Raw genomic sequence first — 13,177 nt, 5'->3', positions numbered from 1 at the left:
CTCTAGGACCATGGCTACAATAAGCAGGAGAGTCGACTGGTGAAGGTGGCAGTGTTTATATCTTTTTGATTTCATTTATTCATTGCCTTGAGCCTGACATAAAAAGTAGGGCGATGGCTGGGGGCCTTTAAATTTGTAGCTGTGATTGACTTCCCATTCACGGTGTAACCTCTCTGCTGCATGGTATCCTGGCCCAGTCTCTTGATTGGGATCAGAACCCCTCTTCTCACTGCTAATTGGCCACCTTACTGCTGGGTGGCTGCAAATCAGCCATCCAACACTTCATTCACCATGCTCAGATGGCGGGGGTGGGAGCAAGCGACCACTCATGTTCCTTTCTGCCTCCCCCATCCTGCCGAAAACTGTATTTACAAGATGGTTATAAATATGTAGCACACTGGAGCTGTGCTATTCTGTGTCAAATAGGGACACAGCTATGGTTTGCCTGCAATTTCCCAAATACACAATGTCAATCATGCTGCATGCTGTCAGAGGCAGACAACTTCAACAATGAGGTGAAGTGCATTTGGGGGGGAGAAAAGAGGGAAGTGTACTAGAGGGAATGATGGGGGAGGAGAGCCAATAATACAAGCAGTCATTTGTTAATGACCATCTAATCGGGTTTAGATGTAGAGGGATAATTATTGGTCAGGACACCAGGGAACTCTTCAAAGGGCAGGTTGACAGTCATGTTGTGATATGGTACATCAAGCATTAATATATTTTGAAAATCATATCTCAAGTGCCATTGTCTTGCCTTGAAAGAGAAGAAAAACACAAAACTGAAATGATATGGAATACTGCAGCTGACGTTCAGTGTATGCTACTGTGAGTAAAAAGCTACAATATTTTTGGTGTGGTGGGCAATGGTGGGTGAGGGGGGGGTGCGGGGAAGATAAAAATGATTGGCCAATTAAAAGGTCAGTTAACTTTTGCTGTACAATACATTTGATGGCATTTTGATCAGTGGCTACAACTGATTAAGAGATCAGTTGAATGGGTTACTAGCAGTGCATCATTAAACTATGAAAATTATATAAGGACATAAGAGGAATATTAACATCCTGATGGTCCTTTCCTCAAAGGCATGAGGGAACTGCTGGGAGAAAAGCTGCCTGCAACTAAAGTGGAACTGTATTTCAGTGACATGTCCTTGAAGGCCATGTGAACTGGATGCTGTAAACAGTAAAATCCTGAAGTCAATCAGGCGTTAATCCCTGTTGCTCTCTGCTCGGAAATCCATGACATCTCCCCTTGAGGGAAAGCTAGGATACCAAACTCAGAAGATTATGGCATAGCATGGCTTTCTTTCTCAGTTTTATTATTACCTTTTTTTCCAAAATTCTGTGTGTTATCTGGTAGATTCACCATCTGTTCAGTCATAATTTGTTGTTGTTTTATGACTAATGTTTGAGCTCATTACTCTAGTGTGATATGTTTGGGGTATGACTGCTTACTAGATTCAAGATTGATAAGACGTGCATTATTAGACTGCAGTTTTATATGACATGCATATTTAGAATGAAGTATATGGCCTAAAACTTTAATAAGTTCTATTCTGGTAATACTTAACAGCATGCGTTTGTGTACAAACTGTGTAATAGTATCACGCAGTCTTTACAAATGCCTTAAATCTATGAAATCCTATCTTACTATATAATTTTCCAAGAGCCCACAACATGACAAAAATTCAATATTTAGCTTAAAAATAATCAGTGCTACATGGAAACAATGAAAGCTTAATGTTACAAAATGTGAGTGGGGCTTAAACGATAAAAGAAATACTTGAACAGAAAGAAAAAGTATTTGGTTAGAAAATCAGCCACTCTAAGTATGTATATCATCCTAACACTACATGGTATCTATGGCCTCACATATTTACATTGAACTATGTCAAAGAGTTTCAGATGAATTGGGAAGGATCTAGTCAAAACAAGGCTCCAGTGTTCAAGAACTGTGCACAAAAGCCTTTTGTGCCATAGTTTGGATTTCTCAGGTTACTTTGGCTGAGAATATTTTGGTTAAAGGCACATGACTATAGCACTTCAATACTGCAGCAAAAAATCTTGGACAAGATATTATCTGTCCCAAAAGTACACCAATCTGTGATTACACCTCTTTAGGGTCAGAAGATCAAATACAATCGTTAAAGTTTCAACACACATGGGGCAGAATTTAGCCCTCGTTGGGCGGGCTCAATTGGGAAACCAACTGCTGCCCGCGATTGAAGCCAGAAGTTGATCTCACGCTGGGTGGGCCAATTAAGGCCAGCGTGAAATGCGCACGCAGTGCTCCGTGCTGCCTGTGCAGGCGGGGGTGGGTGGGGGTGGGGGTGGAAAGAGAGTAGCAGCAAGTGGGGCAAGCACGAAATTCGCATGTACACGCGCTTGATAATCTCCCTGAGGCACAGAGCTGCCTTAGGGAGATGAAGAGTTTTTTTTTAAATTAGAAAAATGTTACAAAACATGTCCCCTCATGTGACTCTGTCTGTGGATGAGGTTTCCTAAAAAGTGCAAAGGCCACTTGGGTCCATAGGATTGGACGGGCAGCAAAAACTTTCTTTTAATCTTTTTAATGGCCTTAACATGCCTTTTAATTGTTGGCAGGCATGTCCGCCGAATGACATATACAACAACTGTGCATTGATGTCGGACGCTTGCCCAACATCAACGCACGTCATTTTGCGCTCGAGGGGAACAGGCACACGGCCACCTGACGAAGTAAAGATTCTGCCCCGGGTTATTTTTATACTATGTAGAATGGATTTCACCAATTTTCTCCATCATCGAGTCCCCCAGATTTCCCAGGTCATACATTCAAAACAAAGGGAAAGTAACCTGCCTCTGGACATCTGTCAATATTTCAGTGAAACACCTACCAAGAGTATGGAACAGGACCAGGGACAATCCTTCTGATTAACCTGTCTCCCAGTTGGAAGATACACTGAGCAGAAAGTTTCCCAAATTATTGCAGCTAAGATAAGTTCTCCAACAGTTTAAGGGCTGGATTTTTCAGTCGACGTGTGGGGGTGGGCCCAACACGCTGACGCGTAAAATGATGTGTGATGATATCAGGCGTGCACCCCGATGTCATCATGCTGTCTCACAATGTTTCATTCAGCGGGCGCGTGCCAGAGTCGGTTGTGCAACCGCCAATATGTAAATGGCCTATTAAGGCCATTAAGGATCTAATTAAGGTCATTGTTTACGCTGCCCGTCTAACCTTAAGGTTGGCGGGCAGGCGTAAAGGAAGCGGCCTTCATGTTTTTTAGGAAACCTCATCCACGAGTGGGATGAGGTTTCCTAAAGCTTTTATTAATTAAATTTTTTTAATTTCCTAAAATATAAAAGCAAGTCACATGAGGGGGCATGTTTAAATAAATTTTTAACCCATTTATTTAATAATTTCAATAGCGATGCAATCTCCTTGAGGCAGCTTCCTGCCTCAGGGAGATTAAAGTGCTCCTTCGCGCGCATGCGCAAAAGAGCACTGACCCTGACTCTCTCTCCTCCCCCCACCTGCACAGGTATCGCTGAGCACTACGGTTTGCGCCTTATGCTGGGCGGGCCAATTCATGTAAAATGGCGGCATGGAGCTGATCGTGGGCGGCGATTGGCTCCACGACCGCAACCGCCAAGCCCGCTGACTGAAAAATTCAGGCCTAAGAGTCATAACTTGCCCCTCTGGTACACTGGCACACAGTGCTGCTGAGCAATTATATTTTTAAACTAACATTGTTCGATTAGTCAAAATTATATTAGTGATAGATTAGGGATGGGCCATAAACGACAGCCTTGCCAGGGGTGCCCACATTCCGTGAAGGAATGTTAAAAAAGCTAGTATGCATTATTATGAGGCTTTCCTTCCTTCTCTCTCATCTCTAAATGGCAGGCAGGTACATTTTGACAATATTTTTATTAGGAAATATGTGGGTAAATAACAATCTTAATTAATAGAAAATGCTGGAAAAACTCAGGTCTGGGAGCATCTGTGGAGAGAGAAACAGAGTTAATGTTTTGAGTCCGCATGACTCTTCATCAAAGCTCTGAAGAGTCATATGAAATCAAAACGTTAACTCTGTTTCTCTCTCCACAGATGCTACCAGACCTACTAAGTTTTTCGAACATGTTCTACTTTTATTTCAGGCTTCCAGCATCCACAGTATTTTGCTTTTATATTAATCAATAGCTTTTGTTTTAAATATCTACAGGTGACTGAATGACTGGAGCATTTTATCTTTTTAAAGCAGAAACTGCATTGATAATCCTTGCAGAGGGATTGGTGCTAGTGGCTGCATCTGCTTTGTCATTTACATTCAGTTTGCTGTGCTTAACTGAAAAAGAAACACCAGTGGGAGCCCAGTGTATCCTGCATTATATATATGTGATCGATTTTATACTAAATTACTGGCTGTTCTTTTTCATTGCATATCTCACCTCCCTTCCTCCATGCCAAGACAGATGGTCGGGGTTTCAGTGGCCTTTGTAGTCGTAGATTCAGAGTCAGAAAAGACATCAGATTCTTCTGGTTTGTCATCGTCTGGGACATACGCCATAGCCAGTATACGAGACTCAACATTGAAGCATTCAATAACTTTAGGATTAGCATTATGAAGTGTGACTATGGTGATCTGCCCCATTTGATTGGTACAGCTTCCAATCTGTTCATTAAAACAGGAGAGTAAGTAAATTTGACTACCTTCATAATCTTATGCATTTCTTACACATCATTACAAAAAAAACTTCAGCAAGTCAGTAGAAAGACTATAAAAAAAAACAACTAAAATTCCATAGAACATCCAACAGGAGTAAAAACAGGCAGGAACAAGATGTTACTGCTAGTCTTGGCACAGTTGAAAAGACAGAAAATGGAACAATTTGTTAACCATACTTTTTGATACTCAAGTGCTTTTTGAAATATTCAATAATTTTTAGCTTTTAAGTTGTTGAGTGTTGTCTATAATGATTGGCCTCATCAGATTAATGCAAATTCTAATATCCTTGATAAACACCTTGTTTAAAAAAATTATAAGGAAAGGAAAATAATTTGTCATGAGTGCCCTTATTGCTTTACCTGCATTGCTGAATATCAATAAAAAGTATTTGAATGCCCTACATGTTTGCACAATATATGGTACAATATGAAACCAAAGGATAGGGGACAACAAATTAGCTGTCCATTGTGTTATACCGTCATGGTGTAATTTCTGAACACAATGATCTTCACCTACCCCATTCCACCAAACCAGCCTTGCAATCTCCCAGGAGGAAAGATGACATGAGGACCGAGGGGAGATAAAGAAAACCTCTGGGAAATTCCTGCCCAACATCTGAAGTCAATCAAACGATTTGCAGGAGGCTAGGTTATCTGGGAAACACATCCCTGAGTACCCATCTATATGTATAGTGGGACAATAGTAAATACAAAGGATTCTGAGTTAGCATTAGTGTATGTGTGTGTGAATGCAGAAAGTGTAGTTAATAAGGATGGTGAGTTGCAGGCCCAATATTCATGTGGGAATATGCTGTAGTGGCGATAACGGAGATGCAGCTCAAAAAAGAGGAGTGGCGGGGGGAGCTAGTTGGATGCCTAACATTCCTGGTACAAGGCATTCAGGAAAGAGAAGGGATTAAAAAAAAAGAGGGCCGTGGTTTTGATCAAGGAGGATACAATGCTAGAAAGGGAGAATGATTTTCAAGTGTCAAAAACAAAATCTACTTGCTTGGTGTTAAGAAACAATGGGGACATTTTCACCAGCAAGGGAAGGTGGGTTTGGGTGTGCACATCGCCTTAATATGACATTGGGTCAGGATCGCAATAACTTCGCGCTCTTTTCCAGGTTTCATCCAGGTGGGTTTGATGGCAAGCAGGGACCTAATTGGAGCTGCAAGGGAAGTAATTAGATTATACAGACAGGCAGTGATTTGTCTCTTTAACCTTGCATTCTGGCTTTACAGTCAGTGGGCCTATTCCCAGGGCTGTCAACAACTTGCCAGGGTCAGCCAGGCAAGTACACAGGAGGGAGTGCTTCGTCATTGAAACTAACAGACTGAGTAGCATTTGATCAGTGAAACCATGCTTGACAGGTGATTGCCAACTTCCTTGAAGTCACTTCACCCACATTTAGCTGCACATCCCTGCTGCCAGCCTTCATCATGATCAATCCAATTAGGCCAATCATTATAGCACAGCTGTGTAACTCTACTTTGCTGAATTTTCCCAGCATTTTGTTTTTATTTCAGAGTTTCAGCATCCGCAGTATTTGGCTTTTACATTAATTAATAGCTTTGGTTTTAACTATCTACAGGCAACTGAATGACTGGAACATTTTCCTATATTTTTAAAGTAGTGAAATTCTTTGCACCAATTCTTTGGTGGTGGCTAGTGGATGAATCTGCATTCACAAGGAATTCATAACTTTGCAATTTACATTCAGTTTCCTTGTACTAGGAATATTGTTCTCTGAAGAACAAGGGCAGCAGCAGAGCCAACACCAATAGCAGCAGTAGCACACTAGCGCCAGCTGCCTTCTGCTCAGCTACATGCCACTCCACAGAACAGAGGGGATGGACACATCAGTAATGATGATGTAAGATTCCCAACATAGAGTCTACAAGCAGAGGATCAGTTTCCTCAACATAACTGAGCACCAGTGCCACAGGAGGTTCAGGCTTTCACAGCTAACATCTGCAGCCTCCTGCAACCAAGCGGCAGGACAGCTGGATGTGCACCATCAGGGGCCATCAAGGCAGCTATCACTAGGAAAGATTATCTCACTGCAGTCCCTTAGGTCTTGCAACATGACCTCCAGGTGAGAGAGAGAGACCTGAGGAACATCTCAGATCTCATCTCCATGCCTGTGGTGGCTGCAATCTCAAAAATCCATGTCCTGTCGATCCTTTCTGACCCCTGCTGGGGTCCCTTTAATAGATCCAGCACATGACCCCACCTAGCCTCTGATTGGCCAGGGGACCCAGATATGGGATGCCAATACCATGGCGCAGTTAAGTGGTTCAAAAAAAGTGGAAATGGGTAAACCTGGTAATTACAGGTGAGTCCATTTAATGTTGATGGTGGGGACACTTTTAGAAACAATAATTTAGGACAATAATTTAGAAACAAAAATTAACAGCCATTTGGACAAGCATGGACTAATAAAGGGGAGCCAATATGGATATGTTGAGAGCAAATAGTGTTCGACTAACTTGATTGAGTTTTTGATGAGATAAAAGAGAGTGTGGATGAGGGCAGTGCAGTTGCATATATGGACTTTCAAAAGAAGTATCATAATGTAGATTATGGGTTTCAATTCAAGCCAATGGAATAAGGAGTAGCAGCAGCATGGATATAAAATTGGTTGAGGGGAAAAAAAATGGTTAAGGGATAGAAGCAAAGTTGTGATGAATGACTCTTTTGTACTGAAGGGGGATATACAGAGGAATTCTCCAAGATTCAGAACGAGGAACAATGCTGTTCTTGATGACATATTAATGATTTGGACTTGGGAATACGAGGCACAGTTTCAAAATTTGCAAATGACACAAAATTTGGTAGTGAACAATGAGGAAGACAATCAGAGATATCAAGAGGACTTCAATAGGTTGGTGGAATAGGTGAACACATGGGAGTTGAAATTGAACACAAAAAAAAAGTGAGGTAAACACATTTTGGTATGAAGAATGAGGAGACACATTTCTTATTGAATAGTACAATTTTAAAGGGCATTCAAGAAGCTGTTTGTGCACAAATCTTTGTTGGTGACAGAAGTTAACAAAAGCAGTTAATAAAGTATAAGGGATCCTTGGTTTTACAAATGGAAGCAAAAGCCAGGAAGTTACGCTAAACATATATAAAACACCAATTTGGCCCCGGCTCTGGAGTAGTGTGTTCAACTCTGGGCACCACATTTCAGGAAGGACGTTAAGGCTTTGAAGAGGGTACAGAAGAGATTTACTGGAATAGTTGCATAGATGAGGGATTACAGTGGGTAGACTGGAGAAGCTGGGATTGTTTTCCTTAAACAGAAAGAGGGGATTTGCTACAAATGTTTGAAACCATGAAAGTTTTAAGTAGTTTCTCTGTTACCAAGGGCTGGAAGGACATTAACCAGACACCACGGATTTAAGGTGACTGGCAGAAGAACCATAAAAACTTTTTTACACAACAAATGGCGAGGATTTGGAATCACTGCTTGATAGGGTGGTTGATTTATTTTTCTCTCTATTCAAGGATTGAGAGCTTCGCTGGCTAAGCCAGCATTCATTACCCACCGCTAATCTCCCTTAAGGCAGCAATGATGAGCTGCCTTCTTGAACCACTGCAATGCATGTGGTGTAGGTAGGCTCCCTGTGCTGTTAGAGAATTTTGCTCCTGTGACAGTGTAGGAACAGCGATGTAGTTCTAAGCCAGGATGGTGTGTGGCTTGCAGGGGAACTTGCAAGGTGCTGGTGTTCCCGTAATGCAGATTTAATAGCAACCTTCGAAACAGAATTGGATAAATTGTCAAATAAGACAATATGGGAGGGATAAAGGGAAAGGGCAGAGAAATGGGGCTCTTGAAAGAAGCTGCACAAATGTGATGGTCCAAATGGCCTCTTTTTGTGCTGTACTATTCTTTGAATCTTATATGGTAGCATGATGTATTACTGAGCTAGTGTTCCAATGAGGCCTGGACTAATCATTCAGAAAGATGGGGGTGAATTATATGAGTCACCTTGGTCCCCACCCACCCAAGCTAAAAGCCAGGGGGAGCCCACCCATGGGAAGAGCTACTGCCCCGCAGCCATTTTGGCCACTGATAGACAGGAGGCCTGATTTCTGCCCCATAGACACAGGAAGCCCTACCTCAGAGATTCCAGCCAATCTGAGGTGGGCAGCTCTCTAGTATCGGAAGTACCGCCATGGCCACTGCTGGTAATACACCTGAGACTTCAAGAGGCATTCAGTGATGGATCAGAACTTTGAGTGGGGGTCGAGGAGGGGAGGAGGGTTGGTGAGAGGATGGGGACTGGGATTTAAGAGGCCATAAGGAGACCAGAGCAGGGTGGGGGGCGGGGGGGTGTAACACCTTTTTATGGGGGTGGAAAGGTGGGGTGTCCTCCAATGGGCCCAAGGGCCAGTTAAGGAGGAAACCACCTGTCCACCAGCAACTATGCAGGGAAACCTGCCAGGCTGACCACTTGGCATGAGTCTCTCCCTCCACCAGTTCAATTAGTCCACTGGTTCTCTTCCATTGCTAGTAAAATTGTGGTGGGGGCAGGAGTGGGTGAGTAGATGGCGGGCAGGCCGCAAGCATTGACATGCCTCCCTGTACCATTTTCAAACCTGCCAGCATGGGAACATTAAATCCAGCACATGAGTTCAAATCTCACCACTACCTGCTGGTGAATTCAAATTCAACCAATTAAATAAATCTGGGAATAAAAAGCTAGTATTAGTAATGGTGATCACAAACTATTGGACTATCATTAAAAACCCATCTGGTTCACTAATACCCTTGAGGGAAGAAAACCTAAAGTTCTGGCCTATATGTGACTTCAGACCCACAACAATGCAGTCGACTCTTAACTACCAAATGGCCTAACAAGCCACCCATTTGTATTCAAGAAGGTGGCTCACTTCCATCTTCACAAGGACAATTAGTGATGGGCAATAAAGGCTGGGTTTACGGCAAACACTCAGATCCCACAAACAAAAAATTGCTCTAAGTGGCAGTCCACAGAATGTGATAACTGCAATCAAAACAGTACAGGTTGCAATTAAGTACAAACCAAATGAATAAAATAAATTTTTTACATTGATCATTTGCTGTTTACAGACAAGACATTTTTACCTAAGTTATACAAGACTGAACTAGTTTTTGAAAACAGCCAAATAAATATAGAACAGTGGAAATTAAGGTCACTGGGATCTTATTGCTTTCAGTATTAAGGAGGGGCTTGGGGAGAGGCAAGTAGCTAAGTTAAAGCATGAAGAGCATGTTATCAATATACCTTTCATGACTCTTCACAAAGGTATGGCATTTCATAAAAATTCTACACCCTTGTTCTGCAGTTGGGCACTGGGAGCACATTACGATATTTCCTATCATTCAATATGTAGGTTAAACAACTCTCACCCAACTGTAGCAGACTTATGGGGAGCGGGCAGGAAAGTGGAGTTAATGCCAACTATCAGCCATGATCACATTAAATGGTGGAGCTGGCTCGAGGGCCGTGTGGTCCACTCCTGTTTCTATTATTTATGTTCTTACTTACCCACAAATATCCATGTTCCATAGAGACTGAGTTAGGTGCATCAATCGCATTACAGCATTCCGGGTTATGAATAGCACATTCAACCTAAAAAATAAAATGCATAACTTGAGGAAAGTATGGTTTTCACAATTTTGGCATTGCTTCATGTTAGTAGACCATATGACTGGAATGGGCCGGCAGGAGATCACAGTCTATCCTGTTTTTATTCAATGTCTGCACAAGCATATTTTCCAGCTGGGGGATCATTCCAGTATGAGCAGAAGCGGGAAGAAAAAATATCATCCAGCGTTCCTATCTGGCCTTTAGACGCTGAGACAAATTGTCACCATGCCTCTGGGTGGCATGAGCAGGATCTGCAGAGACTGGGGATCGTCTTGGTTTACCATCACCATATTTTGCATTTACCCAAAAGACAGGCTGTAAAGTGAGGCAGTACTTTATGGTTACTTCAACTGCATGCCAAAACTCGGCAATTCCAAACAAAGGTGACGTTATAAGAATTATAGCACAGTTTCCAACATGTGGTGAGAGGAATCTTCTGTTATTGAATGTGTTAGGAAACCTTTGTTTCCAGGTCAAAGAAAACACACAACAGATGCCCATTGCCCTATGATATGTGGCAGTTTTTTTTGACCATAAAGGTAACCTGCACATGCCTCAGGCAAAGAAGCAAATCATTCGTTTAATCAAGTATAGGACATGATACAGGCAAAATTGTTATCATTGTAAAACACAATTTAAAACAATTACTGAGGAATGCAGTAGTTGATCTGTTTGAACAAAAGAGCACAAAATATGATGGTGTCTCTTGATCTGTGTTCTCCAACAGAACCAGTAGTTTCAGCAGTGCAAGGTCTGTTTACCATCAACTCTTTAAGCTCCCATTAAGCGCTCAAACTGCTGTTAACTGTTACAGAGAACACTCAAAGAAAATAAAACTGCAGATGTTGGAAATGTGAAACAAAGAGAGAATACTGGAAACACACACAGCATCCGCAGAAAGAAAATACAAGCTAACATTTCAGGTGCAGGCCCTTCGGCAGAATAGCTGCACTTATCAAAACAACTCAATGAACACTAAAAATTCATTTTCAAAGAATTTTTCTGTTAGCTGGTGGTCTGACATGCCTGGAAACAAACCAACATGCTCTTGCTACCAAGGGAATGAAATTAGTCTTGGCAGTAACATGAAACAGGTATTAGTGAATCAGCAACATTTTCCAGGGGCTCTTTCATTGAAGCTAAGTCATTATCATTGTTTTGCGCAACCACCCAGCACAAATTACATGCCTCCAATCCAAACTATTTAGAGATCCAGATAAATGGGAGCTTTCTTTTATAGGACTTGATGTGCATACTTTTATTCAAGAAAGGGCGGAGACAGAAAGCAGGAAACTATAGGCCAGTTAGCCTAACATCTGTCTTAGGGAAAATGCTTGAATCCATTATTAAGGAGGTTGTACAGGATACTTACAAAATCATAATGAGATCAGGCAGAGTCAACATGGCTTTGTGAAAGGGAAATCATATTTAACTAACCTATTAGAGTTATTTAGGGAAGTATGAGCAAGATGGATAAAGGGGAACCTATAGATATGGCGTACTTGGATTTACAAAAGACATTTGATAAGGTGCCATATCAAAGGTTACTACACAAGATAAAGGAACATGGGCCAGGATTTCCCGGTCGGCGAACAGAGCCTGCTCGCCAACATGTAAAATGACGCAGGATGACAGCGGGTGAAATTCCCGACGTCACCCTGCCCCATTTCAATTTTTAGGTAGGTGGAGGCTCAGCTGAATCAGCTGTGCGCCCGCCAACCTGTCAATGACCAATTGATGCAATTGACAAAGTCATTAAAGTAATTAGTGGACCTGCCTGTCCAACCTTAAGGTTGGTGGGCAGGCCGGGAACCCTGGCAGGCATTAGAAAAAATATGAAACCTCATCCAAGGGCGGGATGAGGTTTCATGTAGGTTTTTAAAAATGTAATAAAAGTGTCTTTGAAAGTAATGGACATGTCCCAACTCATGTGACAGTGTTGGGGGGAAAATTCTGCTCATGGTGTAGGGGGTAACATAATAGCATGGATAAAGAATTGGTTAACTAACAGGAAACAGACTGTAGGAATAAATGGGTCTTTTTTAAATTGGCAAGCTGTTACTAGCGGATTGCCACAGGGCTCAGTGCTGGGGCCTCAACTGTTCACAATCTACATCAATGATTTGGATGAAGGGACCAAATGTACGGTTGTTAAATTTACTAATGATATAAAGATAGGTAGGAGAGTAAGTTGTCAAGAGGAGGTAGCGAGTCCGCAAAGCAATATAGGCAGGTCAAGTGGGTGGGCAAAAATTTGGTAGATGGAGTATAATGTGAGAAAATGCAAACTTTACCGCTTTGGCAGGAAGAATGGAAAAGCAGTATACTATTTAAATGGAGAAAGATTGCAGAACTTGGTGGTACAGACGGACCTGTGTGTCCTGGTACATGAATCACAAAAAGTTAGCTTGCAGGTACAGCAAATGATTAGGAAGGCAAATGGAATTTTGGCATTTATTCCAAGAGGAATGGGATATAAAAGTAGCGATGTTTTACTGCCGCTGTACAAGGACTTGGTGAGGCTACATCTGAAATACTGCTTATAGTTTTGGTCTCATTTGAAAAAAGATATAATTGTGTTAGAAGCAGTGCAGAGAAGGTTCACGTGGCTCATTTCTGGAATGAAGTGGTTTATCCTATGAAGAAAGGTTGAACAGGTTGGGCCTATACCCATTGGAGTTTAGAAGAATGAGAGGTAATCTTATCGAAACATGTAAGATCCTGAGGGGACTTGACATGGTCGATACTGGGAGGATATTTCCAATTGTGGGGAGGCTACAACTAGTGAACACTGTTTAAGAATAAAAGGTCTCCCTTTT

The 13,177-nt window shown here is 41.9% G+C and overlaps 1 protein-coding gene across 5 annotated transcripts in view; it reads right to left on the bottom strand.

The window, feature by feature from the left end:
• The window catches only part of arhgef10 (Rho guanine nucleotide exchange factor (GEF) 10), a 397,136-nt gene that overhangs the window by 105,626 nt on the left and 278,333 nt on the right, over positions 1-13,177 (bottom strand). For all 5 annotated transcript variants that reach the window (XM_041187543.1, XM_041187546.1, XM_041187548.1 and 2 more), the window contains 2 exons: positions 10,257-10,340; positions 4,437-4,660 (listed from right to left, as the gene is read on the bottom strand). In XM_041187543.1, the coding sequence (XP_041043477.1) occupies positions 4,437-4,660; positions 10,257-10,340 (308 nt within the window). The remainder of the gene's footprint in view (positions 1-4,436; positions 4,661-10,256; positions 10,341-13,177) is intronic.

The sequence above is a fragment of the Carcharodon carcharias genome, chromosome 5, assembly GCF_017639515.1.
Source record: "Carcharodon carcharias isolate sCarCar2 chromosome 5, sCarCar2.pri, whole genome shotgun sequence".
Taxonomy (NCBI): Eukaryota; Metazoa; Chordata; class Chondrichthyes; order Lamniformes; family Lamnidae; genus Carcharodon; species Carcharodon carcharias.
The sequence above is the reverse complement of the archived record's forward strand: the minus strand, read 5'-3'. Positions and strand labels throughout refer to the sequence as shown.